The sequence below is a fragment of the Polypterus senegalus genome, chromosome 14 (assembly GCF_016835505.1).
Source record: "Polypterus senegalus isolate Bchr_013 chromosome 14, ASM1683550v1, whole genome shotgun sequence".
NCBI lineage: Eukaryota > Metazoa > Chordata > Cladistia > Polypteriformes > Polypteridae > Polypterus > Polypterus senegalus.
Window position 1 is genome coordinate 72179442 of NC_053167.1, and position 24691 is coordinate 72204132.

Consider the following 24691-nt stretch of genomic DNA (forward strand, 5'->3'; position numbering starts at 1 on the left):
TTAACTGGGATTTATGAATCAGAAGAACATGGAAGCTGGCATACACACAGATTTATGCATCTGGATTTTTTTGTGCATACGCACATTTCTGCTTTTGTCCATACGCCATATTTTAGTGTGAATTCTACGCACAGTGTTATGCATGAGGAACCAGATCTCAATCCAATAGATCATCTTTGGGATGTTGTGGAATGGGAGATTCGCATCATGGATGGGCAGCCTACAACTCTGCAGCAACTGCACAAAAGCTATCATGTTAAAATAGACGAAAATCCCTGAGGAATGTTTCCAGCACCTTCTTGAATCTATGCCACAAAAATTTGACAGTTCTGAAGGCAAAAGGGGGTCCAACCCAGTACTAGCAAGGTGTACCTAATGGAGTGGCTGGTGAGTGTATTTATACACTCAACATGCAAATTCGTATCTTATTAAATCAATAGTTGAGACTGAGGGTGCAAACTGTAATTGATACACACGACAATTTATGAATTTGCTGTACTAGCTCTTTCTTATTTCAGAGCTGTTACATCCGTATTAGTTTTAATACGGAATCTTAGCTCTAAATCTAATTTTATAACATTAATTTCTTAATACTAAATTAGCTCTGTATATTTGTTACAACTGTTTTTGGCTTTGTTTGCTTCATCAGAATAACTTCTGCTTTAGTGAAATAACTACTGTACATTATAGTCATCATTTTACTCTAATATTAATCCATTTTACATTAACTGTTGTCTCAGTGACAAATGTCCAGAGTCCCAATATGTAATGAATTCTCCAACCTTTATAAATCTTTGCAATATAATAGCTAGAACAAATGTATTTTAGTCCTAAAACTCGATACTTGCCCTCTGAACAATGTGTTGTATAAAAACTTTATTTGAAGATGCAGCAGCTTCATGGTGACACAGCAGTAACAGCTAAAGTAATTCAATTAAAATATATTACATAAAACTATGTAAGCATGAAAGTGTAGAATTTAAATTTAGTACATTTTAATCTATATTGTGATTACCTGGGAAGCATTTACAATTTAAAACCAAACCATTCAGAGCAGTCTCATACACTAATTCATAAATAAAACACATCCTTGTTAATTTGGAAGTAAAGGTGAATGGTGAAAATTCAGTTATGAAACTCAAGGTTTACACTGTAAACAGTATATTGAAATTCTTACCTTCACTTACTATGTTAAGAACATAAAAAATAAACCACCAATAAATAAAAATACAATTTATTAACCATTAAAGTATAAAAGAACATTAAAACATAATGTACAAAAATATACAATCTACTTCAGACACATATTTGACAGTCCTGGGTGTAGGTATTACTGATATACAGGCTTTATAGCAGACACAAGAACTACAGATTTACTGCACAGAAGACATAAAGCCCTTTCACAAAAAGCTGATTTTTACTAACTGGGAAATAAATCCATATCAAGCACAATGATACGGATGATTAAAAGAAAAAAGCACAATGAATTGTCTCAGTTTTCCAGCTACCATAGTTGCAGACTCACTGCTCTAATATTATTTCTGAACAACAGAGAAATCTTACCCTTGGAGAGTAATGCACTCTTGAGAGCTTTCCAGCCAGTCTCCACCCAACATTGCTGCAAAATAGCTGGAGCGTGAGCAGAGTATAGCCCTACAGGGTAACAACAAAATCATTGCCATTCTTAATATAATGTTCTTAGAAAAATATAGAAATATATGTTATATATATAGATATATTAGCCAATAAAAGGTGTCATTTTGCTTGGCTTTTCTCTTAAGCCATTGCTATAAAGTATATGGTTCATTTATATAATTTCAAGACACTTTTTGACTAGAAACATAAGGGTATTTAACAAATGACTGCAGTCAGTATAGAAATTCTTACACAACACGTCAGTCTAATTGAGTCTAACACAACTACCTTAAAGTGAGGTAATACTGCAGATTTTCTCAATGACCATGAAGCTCTGTGTTAATTTTTCTTTGTTTATTGTTCATTTTTCTTTGTTTATTTTTATTTAGCAATACAGGTACACTAGATTTAACAATATAACTTCAGTGCTTTAAGAATGTTTTAATTATTCTGGCCACCATGACACATTTATTGTTTACCTGACAGTAAAACAAAGGCAATCCCAAAATGATTTAAACCACATGTAAATGTGAATGATCTGAATAAAAATGAAAGTCCACACATTATTATTACAGGATGTGAAATCACTACAGAAATCTTTTATGTTCTAGATTAAAAAAAAAAAAAGTTATAAATCAAATAATATTTTTGCTGAATACTGTTTTTGATATTCTCCAATTCACATCAAGCAGTGGTCACAGCTGCCTTATAAAATTGCCATTTTAGGTACAGCAAACATTGATTTATTTTGATAAATTAGCATCAGACACTTAGTAATTTACTGTGTGCAAATTTCACCCAAATAGATCATTGTTGGGGGAGGAGGAAAAACTGTTGAATTGAGGTTCTTTAACTAATTGTAGATTATTATTATTTTTGCGTACTATTCCAGAAAAAAAGGTTAATATATTTAACACTTTTAATAGGTTTGTCCTCATGACTTGAATATGTCCATTTGTTTCTTGCCACTGTTATAAATATCTGTTTACACATTTTTCGCGCAACATGTCAACTTTCTGTATATTTATCAGTATGGTAGCTTTAATAAAGACATTTAACAGTTTTCTTCAGACATTTCGGTTAATTTTAAACAATATTAGCTTTGGAGTTAAGAGTTAATTTTACACTTGGTTAAAACACTTAATTCAAATAAAATTTATGAATTAAACAGAACATGAAAAGCTTCAATTCCACATTTTAAATTACGGTAATTAGCGTACTGCTGGGTGCATAGAAAATTGCATTTTTTATCACACCTAAGGACAAAAATATATGATAAAATTTAACCTTAACTTCAATAAAAGACAAATCGTCTGTGAAGAATCATCAAATAGGTTTAAAAGGAAATTCAATATTTCAGGTAGTGCAGTTTAGTTTTGATGTGTTCATTTCAAAGTAATATATAGTAGTAAAATCCATGCCGTCTTCCTTTTTAGTGTATTTTTTTAGCTTTGTTTATATAAAAAAGGTTATTAATGCAATTTGTGTATAATATTTGCAATGTTATTTTTGTAACCAAAATCTTCAAAGAATGTTGTTTGATTCAGGAAATCAATCCATTCTGTTCCAGAAGCATATCCCATGATGTTTTTCTTTGGTATTCATTAAGTTAATGGAAACTGTAAAGATAGGAAAGGAGCTTTTGACAATTCCTCACTGGGATTCCCCCATCTCCTCTACACATATGCCTGGCCATCTTCTAGAAGAAAATAGCATGTAGTAAATAATAAAATGTAGCAAATAATAACATTTCCAACTCAGTATATGGGCCATTTATCGTTGGTATTCCATAAAGTTAATAAACAGATACCCAGATTTCTACTCTCAAAGTTTTCCTAATTTAATTTATTATAGGATCATTAACATTTCCAAGTATATAGGAACAGCATCTTTCATATAGTGTCTTTTTTATTGCAAATTATATCCCAAGGCACTTTCCAAGTAAAAGTATACAATACAACTGTTTCCATTTTTTGCAGCACTGAGTCACAAAATGGGTCAGACACAGAAATTGAACTGGTAACAGTCTGATTTTGTGTCCAGTTTCTTATTCCTCACACCACACTACAGTATACTCAATGCCTGTAAAAAAAAAAAAAAATATCCAAATATGTCCTACTGACATATTCAGCTGTTCTCAAGAGGGAGATAATGGATTCATTTTAATGTGAGGGCAGAGGTTAACAGTTAATGTCAAAACTGGGTGGTTTTATGAGAGTTCATATAAATAAATAAAAATCATTAGGCAGTACAAAACTGGAAAATAATGTAACAGTCAATCAAAACAGGAAAACTGAAATTAGAAAAAAAAAATAAAGAAAAGATTAATAGTTTTAAATCACCAAGCAAAAAGTGGGAGCCTATTTAAATACTGTACACCTGCAATTTAACAAATCTGCTTCAAAGGACTTTCATATAGTGGCAGTTTTAAAACAAGTGAAAATTACATTGCAGAAGTGATCTGGGCCTCTCAGTAGCATGGCTTAACTCATTTCAGTACAGGTAATCTTTTTCTGAAGACATGCATGGCTGCAGTAGTGCATACACACAAAGTGGCCACAGTTTATGTTATGGAAATCTTCTTTGGTTCTGAACATATAGTAGTCGATTAGATTCTCACTGTCTCATATGAACACATGTTGCCTTCATCAAAGCCCTGATTACATTCTGGTGATAAAATGAGTGTCTGCACCCACTGTTGCAATGAAGCTTTAATATTATATTGTTAATGACAATATCTGTGATGTTTGTGCCAGAAATTACAGCATTGTAAAGTTGTACACTGTTGCAAAAACACTTTACTCAACTCTTCTAAGTGTACTTACTTGTGAGCCCTGAAAGTTGCCTTCTCTGTGACAATACCAATATCGGAAAAATCTCCACTCTTATACAAAAAAAGTAAATCTTCTCCCAGTGCAGATGCTGGTTCCACAAAATCTAAATTCAATAACAATCAGACATTCCTGTATTTGTGGCAATAATATTTCAATTTTTTTTTTTTACATTTATTTTTTCCTAAAACAAAATGATGTTTTTCATATTTATAAAAAGTAACTAGTTGAAGACTACCTGAAATGAATGTATCTTAAAGATGATTTAGCAATCATGCATAGAGTTAGAGTTTAAATTAGCCAACTTTAAGAAAAAAAATGAATAACATAAAATATAAAGGCATTACTGTTAAAATGTAACAAAAGTATGATTTGGGGAAAAACAGGACAGAAAGTGTTCAGCGTGCACTGCATGAACCAAAGTACAAAGCACTTGATGGCAGTATAGTACTAATTAAAATATAAAGACAGACTTACTCTATCTTGCTTCATATTCAGTACAAACATACAGCAACAGTAACACAAATGATTTGATAAACCAATTAAATGAAATTTTGCAATGATAGACTTACTGATATCACTGTTCACAAAAATTTAAAATTAGATTCTTAAAGGTATATAGTAAGTTTTATTTCTCATCTCAATTATCTATAGATACTTGTATACTAAATCTAAATAAGACAAAGGTGGGTTAAAAGTTAAATTACAGTAGGCAAAATAATGCAAGTTACCAGTAATTTATATTAGTGGCAAAGGTGCATTCTGTTTGTATGTTTAAAATCGTACTGAAAAATTACAAATGACTGTGACTTCATTCTCAGTGGCACGTATTTTAAACAAACAAAGAATACAACTTTGAACGGGGTCTTGCTGGTGGTACCTGATGATGTGGAAGTGTAACTATCCTCTGCAGATTCCTCAAAGACAGCTTTTGTGGAAGATGCAAAACCCTGAATCTCATGTTCCTCAGGTATTTCTTTGGATGGAAGCAAAATAGATGCTGTTGTATCTCTTTGGGGATAATTTCTGTTGAACATTTCAGTAGCTTTGTTTATTTCACAGCTGGATGTTGAATGCAATCTTTCCTTCATAAGTACCTGAAGATCATTTACCTTTTCATCTGCTATATAGATTAGTCTGAAGAAATAAGATAAACATGATTCAGTTCAATAATTTTGATTTGAAACAAACAACTTGAGTTCTACACAGAAAAATAAATAAAACTAGAATGTGGTTTATTTCATCAGAACCTAAAAGCATCTTCTGTTTCATACAACCCATTTTGCAAGCAAGGTTTATCTCATTTTGGGTTACAAAGGCTAATAACAGCTGCAAAAGGTTAAAACTCACCCATAACAGTATGTCTTTCTGTCATAAAGCACAATTACAGTAGGTACATTCACAAAAAAATATTAATGCAAAAGCAATTTATAGCAATCATATATGAACATGTTAATAGGTTTCTTTATGTATATAAATGCTGTTAAGATTTTGCACTTTAAGAACTGTACTTTTTACACTCAGTTAATCTAATTTTACTAATCAACATGCCAGTAACAGAATGTCAACACACAAGACAAGATGGCATTTTTCTTTTAAATAAAATTCCCCAATAAGTGCTAGGTTCCCTGGTCAATTCCAGGCGAGTATGGAAGTCTTAAATGTTTTATCCATGTTTACACAGTAGGTTTCCACCAGTATCTCAAAGTGTGCTTGTTTGCACAATGAAATGGACTAAAATCTAATCCAGTACACAGGAGCTAATCTTTGGCTAATTATAAAATGAACTTGTAGAATACTCCTTTCAGGCTAAAGCTCAAATCTATGTGATAACCTCTTACAAATGAATGAGTAAAGACAGACTACTGTGTCAGGTGTACAGGAATAGCAGGGAGAGTAACTTGTGAGCACTAGAAATAAACCAGAAACTAAAAAAAGTCTCACTGATTAACTAGTTTTTTTGTTTTTTAACCTTTGCTTTCTCTTTCTAGTATCCTGTGGTCTACTCTACCATATTTGACACTAAAAGAAATGAAGATTATCCTAGGACTAACATCAGCAGAACTATATTATTTCATGAGGACATGATTGTAAATGTTAAGGTAGGGCTGAGAGGTCATTCAGCTTCTAAAGGTTTATTTTGTCCAGCATTCATACCAGCTGGAGATTTTATTTTCCTCTTGTCCCTGGCCATCTGAGCACAGCTAACTGTATATTTGTCATTCTTGACCACAGCACTTGGAGCTACACAGTTACTATGAAAATGTGTTATAGACATTAACATTGTTGCTGTTGACTGAAAACTGTACGCAAATTGCAAATTAACTAAGCAAAACCTTCATGCAGCTATTCACAAAATAAGAAATGGATAGTTTTGGGTAGACATAAAACAAGTTTGAGTTAAAAGAGTTTCAGTAAAAGTCATTAGGTGCATTGAAGACTGAGAAAAGCTGGAATAATGCTAGGGGCGAATAAGGAAAGTACTAACTTGGTTTAGGCAGGTAATGTAATAGAACCCTCAAGTCCAACAGTTATCATCAAAGAAGTCATTTATATTACGGATGGACCCCTAAGGTTGCTGGCTACACTACTTGGTTGTTACCAGGTTATTTAAAGATGAGACGAGGCTCAGGACTGTTGGAATATCTGGGGCTGGCAGAAGGGGCTCTAGAAGAAGAATAACCCCAGAAATTCCACAGGATATTCATAACCCGACATGTGTTGTCATTCTGGGACTCATGGTCGGGAAACTTGGGAGTCAAAAGGGAATACAAGCAAGGCTCCAGTGTCCGGAAGAAGAAAGGCCAGGGGAATGGGATGTGTGAGAATGCTTGATGTGGTACAGAGGTGCAAAGTGAGCCAAATGACCCACTAAACAGATAAAAGAACAAACTAGCATATGAAGGCCCAGAAAGGCATGACAGTTGTCATTTTTTATGGTTATTTTGCAGCTTTTGTGTTCTATATATTAAAGCTTATCCTATACAGTATTATTTTAATTCATAATTAAGAGAAACTGTAGCATCTAAATTTGATCTCCTTGACATTTATTGCGTGTTGGGGGATGGATGATTTTAAAGCAACCCCAATGGTTCAAAGAAGACAGTTTGTGTTGATCAATGGTTGGTCGAATGGGAGATGCTGGAATTAGATGTTTATGTTTAATTGTTTTTAATGGAATTGCAAAAGCATGCAACTGCACATGCAGAATACAAACAGTTTAGGAAATTATTTGTTCCAAGTCTGCAAACCTAAAAGCTCTTTAGAAATCATGTTCTTATTTTATAGAACTAAACAAGATTTTAAACATTACTACAGTAATTAAAACAAAATGTAAGACAACTTATTTAAATCTATACACTTCATTCCACCATCAATTCAAATGTGTAATATTTGGTTCACTTCATATTCACTATATAATCTATGAAAAGTAATGTTTGTGAAGAATCTTTATGAATAGACAAGCAAAAAAATCACCAATTAAAATTCAAATGTGCTTCTAAAAAGTGATCACAATTACACACGTTATCTGAAATTTACACCCGATTAATCTGACATAAAATATATTAAATGGTATTTTATGCAATTCTAATTAAAACCAGGGCACATTTTCAGTTGAGCATTCTTAGAAAAAAAAAATATTTTTTTCAGATTTCTAAATCGAATGACACTCCAAGAAAGAGCACCACAGATGCAATGTTTGCTCGGAGAATGTTGATGGAGAAGTTTACAGAAGTCCAGAAGGAGTTGTATTGCGTCTTTGTGGACCTGGAGAAAGCATATGACAGGGTGCCTCAAGAGGAGTTGTGGCATTGTATAAGGAAGTCGGGAGTGGCAGAGAAGTATATAAGAGTTGTACAGGATATGTACGAGGGAAGTGTGACAGTGGTAAGGTCTGTGGTAGGAGTGACAGATGCATTCATGGTGGAGGTGGAATTACATCAGAGATTGGCTCTGAGCCCTCTCTTATTTGCAATTGCGATGGACAGGCTGACAAGACGAGATTAGACAGGAGTCCCTGTGGACTATGATGTTTGCTGATGACATTGTGATCTGTAGCGATAGTAGGGAGCAGGTTGAGGAGACCCTGGAGAAGTGGAGATATGCTCTAGAGAGGAGAGGAATGAAGGTCAGTAGGAAGACAGAATACATGTGTGTAAATGAGAGGGAGGAATCAGTGGAATGATGAGGATGCAGGGAGTAGAGCTGGCGAAGGTAGATGAGTTTAAGTACTTGGGATCAACAGTACAGAGTAATGTGGATTGTGGAAGAGAGGTGAAGAAGAGAGTGCAGGCAGGGTGGAGAAGAGTGTAAGGAGTAATTTGTGACAGATGGGTATCAGCAAGAGTGACAAGGAAGGTCTACAGGACAGTAGTGAGACTGGCTATGTTATATGGGTTGGAGACAGTGGCACTGACCAGAGAGCAGGAGACAGTGCTGGAGGTGGCAGAGTTAAAGATGCTAAGATTTGCACTGGGTGTGACGAGGATGGATAGGATTAGAAATTGGTACATTAGAGGGTCAGCTCAAGTTGGACGGTTGGGAGACAAAGTCAGAGAGGCGAGATTACACTGGTTTGGACAAGTGCAGAGGAGAGATGCTGGGTATATTGGGAGAAGGATGCTCAGGATAGAGCTGCCAGGGAAGAGGAAAAGAGGAAGGCCTAAGCGAAGGTTTATGGGTGTGGTGAGAGAGGACATGCAGGTGATGGGTGTAACAGAACAAGATGCAAAGGACAGAAAGATATGGAAGAAGATGATCCACTATGGCAACCCCTAACGGGAGCAGCCGACAGAAGAAGAAGAAGAAAAATCACTAGTCAGTAAAAATGTCACTGGATTCAGTTTTGTCCTCGGTGCACTCTGCCTAATTCTTGGTAATGAAACATAGAATGATCTGGTGATATCTCTCTCACCAAAAACAATACAATGAAGTGCTAATGCAAGTTCAATATGAAAATGATTATTTGAAAACATTACAGTTTATCTGATGACAGAGGAAAACTGACATTAACTTACTGTTTATCGAAAGACACCAATACTAAATCGGTGAAAACAAAAACTGAACATAGCTGGGACAAAAATTAACTGAGGTAACATAATGTGAGTAAACAGACTTAAATGTTTATGCTACCAACTAATGTAATGTTTTAATTGAAAACCTGTGTAAAAATTATATAAACATCATTATGAAACACTAAAATATGTTTAAATACTCACTTCAGAAAATCTTCAAATTCTGAGGGTTGAACATTTTCTATTTTTACAACTTTAGGCTCATCTCCAAAAGTGTTCAGTGCCGGCATTACAATTTTAAAGAAAAATTCGGGGACTCTGGCACGCAGAATACTTTTGTGTGCTCGAAATGTACCAAAACAAGCCGAAAATAACAAATCTGAATAAATTTCTTCTTTGAAGAGCCTAAAAGGAATACACCGTTAATCAAACAATGCACATTCATCAACTTTAAAATCATATTATTATTAAAACATTGTTACTATTATGAAAATAAAAAAAAAAACTTTTAACAATTCTTGCATAGAAACTGCTACTCCAAAAATTAACATAAGGCCTATTGTTATAATTCTTCCCTGTCTACATTTGATGTCCTTCATTGTTTTATCCTGCGGAATATGAATTGTTAATATACAGATGCTATGTGTAAGGCAAGGTGTCAGACAATTTCAGGATGTATGTATACATGTATATGTTTATTTATACAGTATACAGTGGTGTGAAAAACTATTTGCCCCCTTCCTGATTTCTTATTCTTTTGCATGTTTGTCACACAAAATGTTTCTGATCATCAAACACAATTAACCATTAGTCAAATATAACACAAGTAAACACAAAATGCAGTTTTTAAATGATGGTTTTTATTATTTAGGGAGAAAAAATCCAAACCTACATGGCCCTGTGTGAAAAAGTAATTGCCCCCTGAACCTAATAACTGGTTGGGCCACCCTTAGCAGCAATAACTGCAATCAAGCGTTTACGATAACTTGCAATGAGTCTTTTACAGCGCTCTGGAGGAATTTTGGCCCACTCATCTTTGCAGAATTGTTGTAATTCAGCTTTATTTGAGGGTTTTCTAGCATGAACCGCCTTTTTAAGGTCATGTCATAGCATCTCAATTGGATTCAGGTCAGGACTTTGAAAAAATTGACTTAAGGATAATTAAATAACAAAAATTCACATCTAGCCTTACAGTTTTTCAAGAGACTGAATGCGAAAAATAAAAACTATAAAGCAAACAGAAACATTGTAAAAGCATCTAAAACAGCATTTTAAGAAAGAAGTTTAAACAAACCAATGGACAATGCAATCATATAGGACTAAATTTGCAGTACCTAAATTAGTATTACTCGTACTAAAACATACTTTTGTGTATAAATTGCAACTATACACTCTGTGAGTACAGGATTTTAGAAACAACAGACTATGACACTAATGTCACACTTGTGTTTAACACATTTGGGGATACTTTGAGGTTTATGCTGCAGCTGTAAGGAATGTACAGTGACAAAATAAATAAATGAATATCTATACCACTAAATCAGAGAAGTAGCTATACTGTATTCTTCCTGACAAATGACAATTTTATATTAAAAAAGTTCAATGCAAGACACAGAAGAAGATGTAAAGCTCCTGCTTGAGTTAAGGAAAGGAATTAAAGTGGGGAGTGGGTATGAAAAAGTTTACTACTATTGAAAAACAGAATTTCATATTGAAAAACAATTATGTAATACTCAGATACAAGATAAAGAAAAGTAACACTAAAATCTAACAAAGATATAGCTCAGGGAAACAATATTAATATTTCTCTTGCATCAGCATTGTACACATGGGAAAGATTCCTTAATTAAAGCATCACTTTAGGGAACACAGAAGATGCTGTGAAAAATATGTCTGTGTTTTCTGCAAGTAGCAGATAATACTACAGTGGATGCAGTTTACCCTCTTCACTAACCACAGCTGAAATTAAACTCACTAAACCTTTTTTCACCTAATACACACTGCAAGACAATACTATAACAAAGGCATAGTCACCAGCTCTTTGTATTTCTGATCTATCTTGTGAAATTATTTAAACTCATCTTCAGAAAATATAAAAATTCTCTGTTAGAGATTAGGATGTGATTAAGAGAGGGAAAGTACCAAATTTGCTTATTTACTGGATAAATATTATAAAAAATTTTCACAAACTGACCACACAATTATTTTTTCACTTAGTTTAATATTGTCAACTAGCCTGTGTGCTTAGGATACGCTTCTGTCTACTATGACCATAAAAACTGAATTAAAAGGGTCCTGAAAATAAATGCTGTCCCAAATTATGGCAGCAACTAAATGAGACTAAGTAATTTTCCTGCAAAACCTCCACAGTTTCCAACCTATGTTTTAAAATTGTATTATAACAGATTGCTATCAGTGGTGCAAGTCCCAGATTTAACGTGCTTAGGAAAAAATAAGAGTTAAGAAAATAATTTTTTTTATAAATATTAAAAGTTCCAAGGTATATAAGGTAACAACAACAAAAAAAAAGAATTTGAGAAGCATACTTTTAAGCCCATAAACTGACTTTACGGAGATCTATAGCACCATAATAATTAGGCTTAAATAAAATAAAAGAGAAAAATATCGGATAGGCAGTATAATATGTTTCCAGCTGCAAGTAACTTTTAGTGGATTCCTTATTAAAAAAAAAGAAGTAATTTTAGAGTATGAAGGCATTCATTTAAAAAAGGAAAAACAGAGGGAAGATACATTTATTTATTGCAGAACATATTCATAAGTCACTATTAGGCAAATAACAGACTTTTTAAGGAGCAATGAGAAGATGAAAAAATGGTGCATGCTTTTATAAATTACAAAATAGCACCTTTACAAAAATTGATATATCCATGTCTTAACCTTTAAGTAAAATTTTAAAATATAAGAATTTTTCTAACCATTTTTCTGCAGTCTTTATAATTATTAAAAATTGTTTTACATTTGCAAGTCATATTTTTGAGTTTCACTTGGATATTTTAGCTGTTTTTATGAAAGTAAAAACAGAAGGATAGCATTCAAATTCATTTCCAAATGTGTTCAATAACAAGTAAATATAAGTTAATAGATGCCGTAATAATCTTTAGGTTAAACACAATGTACTGTATACTTGCAAATAAAGCCACCGATAATTTTTCACCAAAATACCAAAAAAATGTGTCACCTGCCTACCAGTCGAATGTAAAAACTTAAAATGAAATCAGTTCTGAAAATCGTAACATTAATTTTTAAAATAATGAGTAAGAGAACACAATACTTATTTTAATGAAGTAAAAATACCTGTTTTGCTTAAAAAAAAAAAAACACAACTGCCATGTGTTACTGTGTTATGATGGACATTTATTAAATAAAAATGTAGCGTTACTTCGCACAAGTATTGCCTTTGTAAGACATTACCCGCTGCAGTTAATTAAAAGTTATAGGTATACATTTAGGCCTGCATGAGCGGAGGTATACTTTTAATCTGCCCACTTTAGGTTCACAGAGGAGCAGTAATTCTCTCACCAGCATTGAGTGTAGGGAAGAAACAAACATGGACACACCAGTCCATTGCAGGACAGAATTGTACAGCCAAGCAGAAAAGATATGCTGCATGTAGTCCACTAATGCCGGGCATACACTGTGTGATTTTAGCTCGATTTTAAGTAGATTTAATACTGGACACTAATCTAAATCAGCTAATTTTAACTGCAAAAGACTCTTATCAACAAAACGTAAACTGGACTATCACAAGTGATTTTTTTTTAGGAATTTTCTTTTCTAAGCTTTACCTGGTTGTGAGTTGGATCATATGGTGGGGGAATATGCCAGACAGACCAACCAGTTCTAAAGGTTTAGTGTGGATGTGCTGGGAACGCCTGGCAGACTCTACCTGCGGATGAGTTTCTCTTGCATTCCGAGGGAGGCTGGGGACATTCAACTTGAATAGGCCATGATCTGTGACTCCACTGCTGATGTGGCTGCACAGAGCATGTGGATGTAAAATCATTGGTGCCTGTCATAGAGGTAATTCCTGAACCTGGTGGTGGATGACAGGAGTAAAAGGGAGCCATTGACTGAAGTAGTTTTTTTTTTAATTTGGTTAGCTTGTGGGACTCCACAGGCCGTTGATAGGTATCAACAGGCCAAGCGGAATAAGCCAGTGGCAGTGGTGAAAACACCAAGTCAGAACATGGGAGGAGTTTGGTGAGGCTATGGGAAAAAAAAATTATATATATTATATATATATATATATATATATATATATATATATATATATATATATATATATATATATATATATATATAATTAATAAATAATAATATTATGAAATAATATCAATAACTGAAATGATTCCAGCATGAAGTGATTCCAGCAAAATGTCTGGCAACTCAGGAGTGAGAAGCAGTGCTTCGCCTATGTGGTTTAAAAGCTCAGGATGTTGCTGGGTTGTCTCAGTGACACACCTCATCAACACTGTGTGAATGTCAGGGACAATGCCTCTTTATTGGCAAACTGGAATGGTAGTCCCCATCTTTAAGAAAGGGAATTGGAGGGTGTGTGTTCCAGCTTTACAGGCATCACACTCTTCAGGCTTCCTGGAAAGGCCTATGCCAGGGTTCTGGAAAGGAGTATCTGACTGATGGTCAGTCCTCAAATTCAGGCAGAACATTGCAGATTTTGTCTTGGGCATGACAAAGTGGACCAACTTTTTACCCTCACAAGGATTCCGGAGGGTTCATGAGAGTATGACTGACCAGTCTACATATATTCTGTGGCCTTGTGAAAAGGCAGGTGACCCCTTCCCTTGGAGTATCCTGTCGGGGGTGCTTCAAGAGTATATGGGTACCCAGCCAGCTGTTGTGGGCTATTCATTCCTTGTACAACTGGAGTGAAAAGATGGTTTGTATTGCTGGCAGTAGGCCAAACTCATTCTTAGTGTGTGTGTGTGTGTGTGTGTGGATCTCTGGCAGTGCTGTCTTTTCTCCCGATTCTGCTCATAATTTTTACGGACAGAATTTCTAGGTGCAGCTAAGGAGTGGAGGATGTCCAGAACAGTGACCTCCAGATCACGTCTCTATTTTTTGCAGATGATATGGTCCTGCTGGGCTATAACTTTAGTCACACACTGAGGCAGATGCAACAATTGTGATGTGGCTGAAGTGAGGTCACGGTTCTCAGCGGGAAAAAGGTGGAGTGCCCACTTTGAATTAGGGATGCAGTGCTGCCTCATGAAGAAGAGGTGAAGTATCTCAGAATGTTGTTCATGAGTGAGGGAAGAAAGAAACAGAACATAGACAGACAGTTATGTGGACATTGCACTGGTCAGTCGTGGTGAAGAGGGAGCTGAGCTGAAAGGCAAAGCTAATAGTTCTCCAAATTTGCCATTTTAAACCCAAAGCTATCTGATAGATATGCAAAACATTTTGGCCAAAATGATTTAGGTGTAGGATATTCCCAAAACATATGGACTAGTGATGCAGGAGCCTGATAAAACTGCCCACAAGTTGGATCCTGCTTCAACTACACAACTGGTCAACTACACTATTTTAAATGTGATATAAATAATTGATATAAAAAAAAAATAGTTGAATTATGGCATGCTTGATATATAGTGAACTAGACTGTATTCTAAGAATGGCCGAGTTCGATTTCTTTTTTGAAATTATAATTGAGACACAATATTTGGCATACAATTGATGCCTAATTTTTAGGATTGCATCATCCTACAGGACTCTACCCAACTATTGGTCAGAGAGGAAGTCATAAATTAACAGTATATCTTGTGGTTATTAATTGTGTCAACTTATGTGATTAGAAATAGCAGAAGGTTGCCGATTACATGATTCACTCACCCCTTCTCATTATGGTTCCAAATTTCATGTTGCTTTCTGAAAGTACTGTGATGTAACCTCATTTTGGCAACCAATGAATAATGAGGACTGCAGAATAAGCTGAAGTCTCTGCATATTTTTTTTTTATACTTCATCTCTGTTCTGGTATAACAAACATACAACACTGAACAGAAGTTTGTTCTGACTCCAAAGTTGGATGAGACCAGTTTGTTTTTGTTGAGGCAAATTACAGTACACTATCCTAGTCAATGGGCATGTCACACTATACAAGTGAAGGTACTGGGTATATCCTGCGACCGTCTATAACTTGTTGCAATTTCCTTATAATTATGCAAATGAGGTTTACAATTGACAAAAAAAGAAAACTTTGTGTAGTGTGACACTGGCTTTAATAATTGCTCATAGGTTTTTCTTTCAGAAGAATCTTGATTACGTGACCTAAAGGGAGATGGTTGGATATTTTTTAGTGTCCAAAACAACAATCACTCATAAAATGTATACATTTGTTAAATCTCTGCAGTCCTCTAATGTAAAAGTCAGATCCAGAAAAAGGATGTATTAAATGCATAAAACAACCATAGTATTAAAATGTAAATATAAATAAAACAAACAATGTCTCCATAAAGCATTACGTATGTATATTATTGTTAGAAGTATAAATAGTTTTTCTTGTTAACTTGCATGTCCCAAACATTGTCCACAATTAAAGACCAAAGTCTGGTGAGTAATGTGGTACATACACACATCTATTTTCTCTACTCATTTTCTCTTTTGTAGAGTCACAGAGCCAAAACCTGTCCAACCAGCAAACAACCCTGGTTAGGATGCCACTCTCTCACAAAATAAACTAACACTCATTCATGCAAAGTCATTTGAGGGTTATTAATTAACCTTAAAATTCCTTGTACGGAAAAGACTGGAGCAGAAAAAGCCCATGTAAAATTTAGGTCTTAGAAACCATGAGGTACCAATGTTAACCACTAGCCAACAATGCCACACCATAATGCAATACATGTACTTGTTCAAATTAGCCTAAATGTTAGGCTGAATGGTAACTCTAATTTGGCAGTTTGCGACTGAGTGTGGATAGATGTGCCATGTGATAGACTGGCAATCCATTATAGGTTGGTTAATGCTTTGTGCCTAATACTGTAGCACACACTCTTTGACCCTAAACTGGAGTAAGAAAATAGATGGGCGAGCAATAACTGCATTTCAGCGAGTCATTTTTGTATGAAATGCATTCTTATTAGAAACTGTCTAATAGTACATCTAGCATAAGTCACACCAATGAAAATCAGTCATATAACTCAATGTCATGCATTGCACCAGGGTTTATCATGTACACCATTAAACACGACTGTGTGTGTCCTACATTTCATTTTGAGATTTAATTAAAAAAAATAGTCTATGTGAAGTAACCGAAAAAAGGTTCTAAAATCATTTAATATTATTATAGCTATTCCTGACAATACATGAAAAATGTGGTTAAGGTTAATATTTTCAATCCTTCAACTAAAACATCTAATATTAGACAACAGGCACCTGCAGGCTTCTCTTGCCTTAGCAAGACAACATAAAGAAATTGACTTCACTAGAGAGTAGCAAGGCAGAAACCACTGCTAACCAAGTACAACATGAATGCTAGTCAGACATCTGCCAGAAAGCATCTGGATAATCCCCATACTTTTTGGGGAAAATGTTGTATAGACAGATGAATCCAGTCTCCATTTTGGAACCGGTCCCAAGCCCAGATAAATAGGGAGGGTTAGAATCAGGAAAGGCATCCGATTGTAAAAATCACAATGAAATCTATAAAACATCGCCCCTACATAGAAGTGGGAAAAGATGAAGAGGAAGAAAAACTTGTATGGACAGATAAGTTAAAATATGAAGTTTCTGGGCAATATAGGTCCCATTATTTGGTGTGCTAAGAAGCACCTCTAGGCATCTTTTCTGCCCACTGCTATCAGGAAATTCAATCTTTCCTCCAAACATCCCAAAATAATACCAATACTCTTTAGGTTTATTTTGCAATTTCTGCTCACTATAATATTTATTTTTTAACTGTCTCTCTGTTTATTGATTGATAGTATTATTTGTCCTGTGAGTCTATACCTTTGTTTTTTTATGTTTCTGATGCTTTATGCATCTACATTTCCCTTCTGAGATTAATAAAGTTTACCTAAACTAATTATGCCCTTCATAAATAAACATACCATTCCACTGTAAGAACATCATCGTACAATACAGTCAAACATGTTTACGGTACTATGACTGCACAGAGATGCCTAGTGCCCTCAGAACCTGAAGTACAAAATCTGATCTGTTCCAGAAAATATCTTAAGGAGAATATCTAGTCATCCATCAATACGCTGAGTTGAAGCCGAGTGGAGTGAAACAACAAGACAATGATCCACAATATAAAACCAAATCTACATTACAATAGCAAAGATGAAGTTTTGGAATGGGCGGGTTAAAAAACCTCAATACAGATGTTGTGGCAGGACCTGAAACAAGCAGTTCATTCATAAAAATCTACCAATGTATTTGAATTAAAGCAGTTCTGCAAGGAAATGGGCTACAAATTACCCGCAGTTAAGTGGAAGACTGATGTTGAATCATAGGAAGTGTATGGAAGTCACTGCAACTGAAGCTACCAGCATAGGTTCTTAAGTATAAAAGGTACAAATACTGTTGTTCATTCAATAAATTACCTAAGTTAAAAAAGTACTGTTTGCTCAGTCAGGTGTTCCATGTCTAACATTAGACTTAGGGTGAAAAATGGAAAATATCTGGAGTCAAATAATACAGGAAATGAGGAATGAGGCAAATACATTTTCATGACACTAGTTTTGGGCTGCTCCATAGTGGGAGATAAAAAGAAATATTTTTGAATCTAAATGGGAACTCAATGATTATCCTTTATAAATGAACTGTGTAGTTTGTAAATTTATTTTGATAAACAAACATGCTCAATAACAAACATTGCTGAAATTTGGTAGGCGGCTTCCCTGCGCTAACCAAAACTGATGTACGTACTTATTTCGGTGGTATGACGCCATTGTCGGCCACCATATTGAATTTTCCACACGTCACTAATTCTCCAACTTCCAGTGTAGGTAGAAGGCTGAAATTTGGCAGGCCCATTCCTTACAGCTTACTTACAAAAGTTAAGCAGGTTTCATTTCGAAATTCTACGCGTAACAGTCAACAACGTCCGCCATATTGAACTTTCTTATTCATGGCCCTATCTTCACGAAATTTGGTAGGCGGCTTCCCTGCGCTAACCAAAACCAATGTACATACTTATTTCGGTGGTATGACGCCACTGTCGGCCGCCATATTGAACTTTCCAACAGTCTTGTTATTTATGGGCCCATCTTCAAGAAATTCTATCGATCAAAGAACTGTCACTTAACGAGTGGTTTCCATGCCCGGAGATACCACCTACCTTTTCCATTCTCTTTGTTACATATTGCACGGCCATATCAGGCTCACTCTTGATATCCGGAGGAACATTGTGTCTTATGTATTGAATGACTGGGACAGGTTCAAGGTGTGGACTGATGACGGTACAGGAGATAATTATACTACACAGGAGCACTAGAAGAGTGAAATGCTTAAGCCCTTCACCTGTGGTTCTGCATGAGAGTTGATGGCTGCCGCTGAATTGTTTGGTTGTCGCTTTCAAGTGTACCGAAATGGCCAAATATTTTACACCTTTCGACAACCGCCAATGCCTCTTAAACATCTTAGATTCACAGGTGACGATTTCAGTAGTGGACACTTTGATGTTTATGAATGTTTAAACTCTCAAAAGCTGGATGTGATTTTATCGATGAAACCGGTTGTGTGCTTACAACGCTTGACAGATGCCAAATGTCACTTCAACACAACAAATCCTGCAAATACTGTCGTAATTGAAACAAACCATGAAACTCAAACCGATTATGACAGCAGCAATCCAAGCTGTGACATTTGAGACAAGATTACTGTTCACATGGCCAACTGTAAGTTACATGCTCAAGAGTAAGCTCAGTGCACAGCTTGGTCATGTTACAACCGGAGGGCCGAACTGACAACATGGTATACAAAGAGATCCTTAACAAATAATCATTGGCATATTGTCCCACAGTTTAAAAAGGTTTAATTTTCTTCTTAATAAAAATTTGAATGCAGTACTTCACCGCTACGAAGCGCGGGTATTTTGCTAGTCATTTATAAATCAAATGCACCATTCAAAGCCAATTTCTTCTGCTAGTTCACATAAACTATAAAATAATAATGAGAATCACATACTTAAAAAAGGACAAATACAGTTAAAAAGGCCTTGAACAGCAATTACAAAATACACTGCTGTATGGGCCTTAAAACTAAAGTTTAACTGCCAACAGGTGCAATGACAACATCATCCTCTAAAATTACTATTCAGAGGCAAGGGAAAACAAATGATTTGTTGGAGATAACAGTAGTACTAGGGAGTTGTACCGTGTTAGCCATTATGAATGTAGAGAAGAGCCAAGCAAAATGACACCTTTTATTGGCTAACTAAAAAGATTACAATATGCAAGCTTTCGAGGCAACTCAGGCCCCTTCTTGGAGATAACAGGTAAGATTACATTTCAGAATCAAGACAAGACCCTCATTCTTCAATGTAAACATTTTGGACTTTGTCTTTAACAGTTCAATCACAATCCCCTCTCTCTGGAATTCTTGACTACTGCTCTGCAAGAACTGACCACTACACCCAATCTAAAAGTTTAAAACCAATAAATGCAAATTTTCTCAGGTCTTCTTAAAGTGCCATTACTTCTTTTAACATGCATATTTCCACTTCTTTCTGTCAGATTACTAAATTCACCAATTCATACCATCTAATTGCTATCTCATCTGAAGCTGATTTGTATTGTTTAAATCCCACATTGGTTCTTGTTACTTAAACCAATATCTACAATAATCACTGGTTGCCAAACGTACGACAGTGTTGAATAAACTCTCCTTTGCTTTGTGAGCAGCACCTTTCTAAATGCTAACTAATCACATTTATTCTTCTTTTCTTTAAAAATATCTAAGTTCCTCTATTTCTCTCCGGTATCTTTAAGCTCCTTCTGAATCGTCATGCTTACCAACACAGACAAAGATTTTATACCAAATGTATCAGACTCTTACTATTTTACCCGTAGACACGAATATTGCTTATTGACTACCATTGTATTGTCAGACCTTGAAAACCATACTTTGCTTGTATCTCTAGTGCTACTTAAGATGTCCAAATCCTCCTGAATACCTTAATTTTTAAAATTACATTGTTGATTCTTCTTTAGACAGTCTCAGTATTTTACTTCCAGTGTTTGTGATGTAGTCCTCTTAACCTTAACAGATTTACAAAAAGCTTGTGTTACTCTGCTCACTACAGAAAGTGCTACTGTATATAAAATAAAGATTCATTGGTTGAAGTGTGAGAGAACAATTGCTAGTGATGCTCCCGCACAGATCTACTGTAGAGCCCTCGGTGTAAACGCCATACCCTGGCTCTGCCTGTATAAATTTGCACATTTTCCTAAAGCGTGTGTGGGTTTTCTTCTAACATTCCAACAAAGTGCTTAGTACATGAACTGGCAGTCCTAAAGTGGAATGTGTCAGTGTGGGAATAATAATACATTTTATTTATATGGCGCCTTTCCCATGCTTTTCAATGTGCATGGGTGACATTTCTGATCGAAGGAGCTTCATCCAGTGCCAGTTCCTGCCTTGCACCTAATGCATCTGGGATAGGCTTACCCGTCCTCCATGTCCTAGAACTGAACTAGGCGAGTTTAAGAATGTTCTACTATGCCAGAGTGCAGACATTCTGAAAGTGATCATTCCCCAGACAGTAACAATCACAAAAAGAAGTGTATAATTAAAAAAAATACTAATAATAAATTAACACTTGCCTGTAAATTTTGCCAATCCATAAAACATGCAATTCAATCACAGGGGTTAATAAAGCACAACAAATAAAAAAAAAATCAAATGAACTAGTATAACATTTGTCCACTTATACATATTATAGTTTAGATATTCTCACCTATCAAGATCATTAGAGAGTTGTAATGCTAGATTTTCCTTTAGTTTTTGCCGTTCTTTTCTTTCTTTTTCTTGAAATCCTTTGGTACTTTCTGGTATGGCCACATTTTGTTTTAGATTCCAGTTCAGGTGTGCCATGACAAGTACAAATAGTCCATACAATCAAGACAATCTTTTACATGCTTAGTCACAGGCCTGGTGAAAAATACAGAAAACACAACTGAATTGTTGGCTAATATTTAAAGATTTTTGGATGATCTATAAATCCAGTTATGGGACAGATTGTAGATTACACTATATTGAAACATGATGCTCAGCATACCTTTATACAAATTTTTATTTTATTATTAAAAGAAAAAACAAACAGTAACAGTTAATTCAAAGACAGACATTCAAATGATAAATATAAATACTTTTTACAGTAAGATGGTGATACTGTACTTACAGAATTGTATGTACAACTCATACTAATCTAAAATGGAAGATGGCTTTTCAATGTACCTTGTGATACGCTGGCCTTTTTAATTAAAAGCTAAATGCACATCTCACGTGACAATAGGCAAGTAGCTTCTCTTGATACTGTTCCTAAAAAAGAAAGTGTATGTGGTGATGCGATTAGCACAGCTTCCTCACAGCTCTAAATTCTTGAATCTATTCAGAATCAGAATATTTATTAATCCCAAAGGAAACTACTTTAAATTCCAAAAGTGGGAACTTTTCAATGGAGAATTTGCTATGTTTTCCCTATTGTTTCTGCGAGTCTCTATTCAGTATTCTGGTTTTTCACTGTATTCCAAAGTCTTACAATGAGAAGTCGAACAAAATGACAACTTTCATTGGCTATCTAAAAAGATTACAAGGTGCAAGCTTTTGAGGCAACTCAGGCCCCTTTTTCAGGCAAAGTCTTACAAATTAAATTAGTTAGTCTCTCTAAATTCAATTACTGCAAGTGTGCCCTGTGCACAGCAGGCTCCTGCCCTGCACCTGATGCTCCAAAGGCAGGCTCCATAACCTGTGATACTGTACTAAAATAAGTGCCTTCTGAAAAGCAGTGAACACACACAAAAAAAAGTATGCACACTTATTAACATCTTTTACATGCAATTTTCACGTTTCTACTTTAATAGGAATAAATGGACAACACCACGTTCTGACATCCATGATGGGGTTGAAATAACTGCATCGCTTTGGAATGAGTCCAACTCCGACTAGAAAAGAATATTTCAAGAGAATGAATGGCCTAAAGGACAATATTCCTTGGGAAATTAATAATCCTGATAAAATGATAGTAATCACGACAAAGAAAAAACAACACTCCTAAACAATACCAAACTCAACGGAGGAGCCCAGCAGTATAGACGCGCCAGCTTCCAATAGTTAGCATTGTAACTCAAATTCTATTCAGTTCTGTTCGGTAGAGAAACTGCCCTCAGTTCAGAGGTACGTAACCAAATCTGCTGTTATTAGGGGAGTCTGCTGTGACACAAGTGGGCACCAGTGCTCTACCCTTCTACCCAGGGCATCGCCCTCATTCGGGGCATGTTATGATTCACCCTACCAACAGCCCATGGAGCTTCATTCAAAAGTGGTCTTACCTTGAGTGGTCAACATTCGACCTGTGCATGGGGACGTAAATAAAGCCCAAGAGTGGACGACATTGCTGCATACATTCCCCAGAAAGATGCGCTCGGTGTGTTTCCTCCTTCTATTAAAGTAAAAACAAAACAAACTTAACACGCAACGCTTTTTATTATAAGCGGGCGTTAAAAAGTTGTATTGTACAAAATACCGTGAAAATACAGAATACAAGTTTCAAACTTGGGGCTATGAAAAAGGAGTTAGAAATATACAATATTAATTGAAATGAACTTACTTCTGCTTAAATAACGAAGAGGGATTCCCTGATGGACTGGGCTGTATGCTTTCTCGAACAAGCGAAGTTGCTATGGTAGCGGCAACATCCCTCCGTAACAAAGCAAATGAAAAAACTGAAAATTGCTTTGCTGTGTTCGGTACGCCCAACTCCACCTAAATAGAGCAGTGGCAACAAAATCGCAGTAGCGTCCTAATTTAGAGCGCTAATAACACGAGGCTCCATGCATTCAGTCACTCGCCTCTCAAAACACAGCCATGCCAGTTGAGTGACGTCACAACCCGGAAACGAGGCCTCCGTTTGGAAGAGCGCGCTTAAAGGGCCAGCGGTAACACAATTCTCTACATGGCGCACAGTGTGTCATTGGAATAGGCAGCGCACCGGCTCTGCACAAACCTCAGCTGAAGGTGCATGGACGGAATCTGGAAAAGTACTGCAATTCAGAACTGTTAATTTGTTTTCAAAAATCTACTTTGTCTTGGATCAGGAACCGCGGTCAGGGGGCATGCTATGGCACCGCCAATTATCAAAGAATCGTTCTTGCAGAGTGACTAATTTAGTCCTACCTCAAAGGACGCCTCGATCGTCATGTTTGTCTGAAAAATAAATATTCAAGAACATTAAAAACGCAGCGTTGGGGAACACTTAGGTTATATTACAGGTGTATAATTCTTGCCATCCATCCACTTGTTTTCTGTTAATTGCAAGTCCTGGTTGCACTGGACCCAAGGCACCTCACTTGTTAGTACCGGGGCTGGGATGGGAACGCAAATCAGGGTAACAGTAACACCCTGGCATTTACTTAACATGCACGAGCCCGCCCCGTCCGTCAGTCGCTGCGTCGTTATTGGACAGAGCATTTTTGATAATGTTATATAAATATAGTTAGCTGTTAGAGGTGTAAACATTTGCTCCTTCTTTCCAATCTCACCCGTTGTGTTTGCTACGATAGGTGCTGCGTAGTGCTGGTTTGAATCGCACTGCTCTGCTACACAAGGCCCTGCAAACGTTTGATGACTAAACGAAATTGTGTCTGCGCTTGCGCGGGATAATTGCAAGACCAGCCAGACAAGAAAGAGCTTGCTGGGACACCGATACCCCGTTGTTTTGCTGCACCCCACCACATAAACTGCTTGGTTTGGGCTTTAACTGGCAGAATACAATAAACATTTCTGTGCTCACTCGTTAACTGCAGGATGTCACTGAGTAAGATGTCCTTAGAACTCAGAAATACAGTACGTTATTCTGCCTAGGTTAAACATGTTTAATTGATGTCACGATGGTGGATACTTCTTCCTCCGTAGTTATTCTCATATTCTGATTTTGTCTGAATGGGTTGTATTTTTAATGATCTTACTAAACATGTAATAAAATAAAGGCATGTTATAAATGTT

At 35.8% G+C, this 24691-nt stretch overlaps 1 protein-coding gene across 1 annotated transcript in view; it reads right to left on the reverse strand.

Annotated features, from left to right (window-relative positions):
- btbd8 (BTB domain containing 8) overlaps positions 1 to 24421 on the reverse strand; it is a 96475-nt gene extending 72054 nt beyond the window's left edge. Inside the window, exons 1-7 of the mRNA XM_039734875.1 lie at positions 23298 to 24421; positions 23020 to 23129; positions 21426 to 21619; positions 9686 to 9886; positions 5347 to 5603; positions 4461 to 4572; positions 1564 to 1653 (exon numbers count right to left, since the gene is read on the reverse strand). Of these exons, the coding sequence (XP_039590809.1) occupies positions 1564 to 1653; positions 4461 to 4572; positions 5347 to 5603; positions 9686 to 9886; positions 21426 to 21562 (797 nt within the window). The 5' untranslated portion in view covers positions 21563 to 21619; positions 23020 to 23129; positions 23298 to 24421. The remainder of the gene's footprint in view (positions 1 to 1563; positions 1654 to 4460; positions 4573 to 5346; positions 5604 to 9685; positions 9887 to 21425; positions 21620 to 23019; positions 23130 to 23297) is intronic.
- Positions 24422 to 24691: the final 270 nt, after the last annotated feature.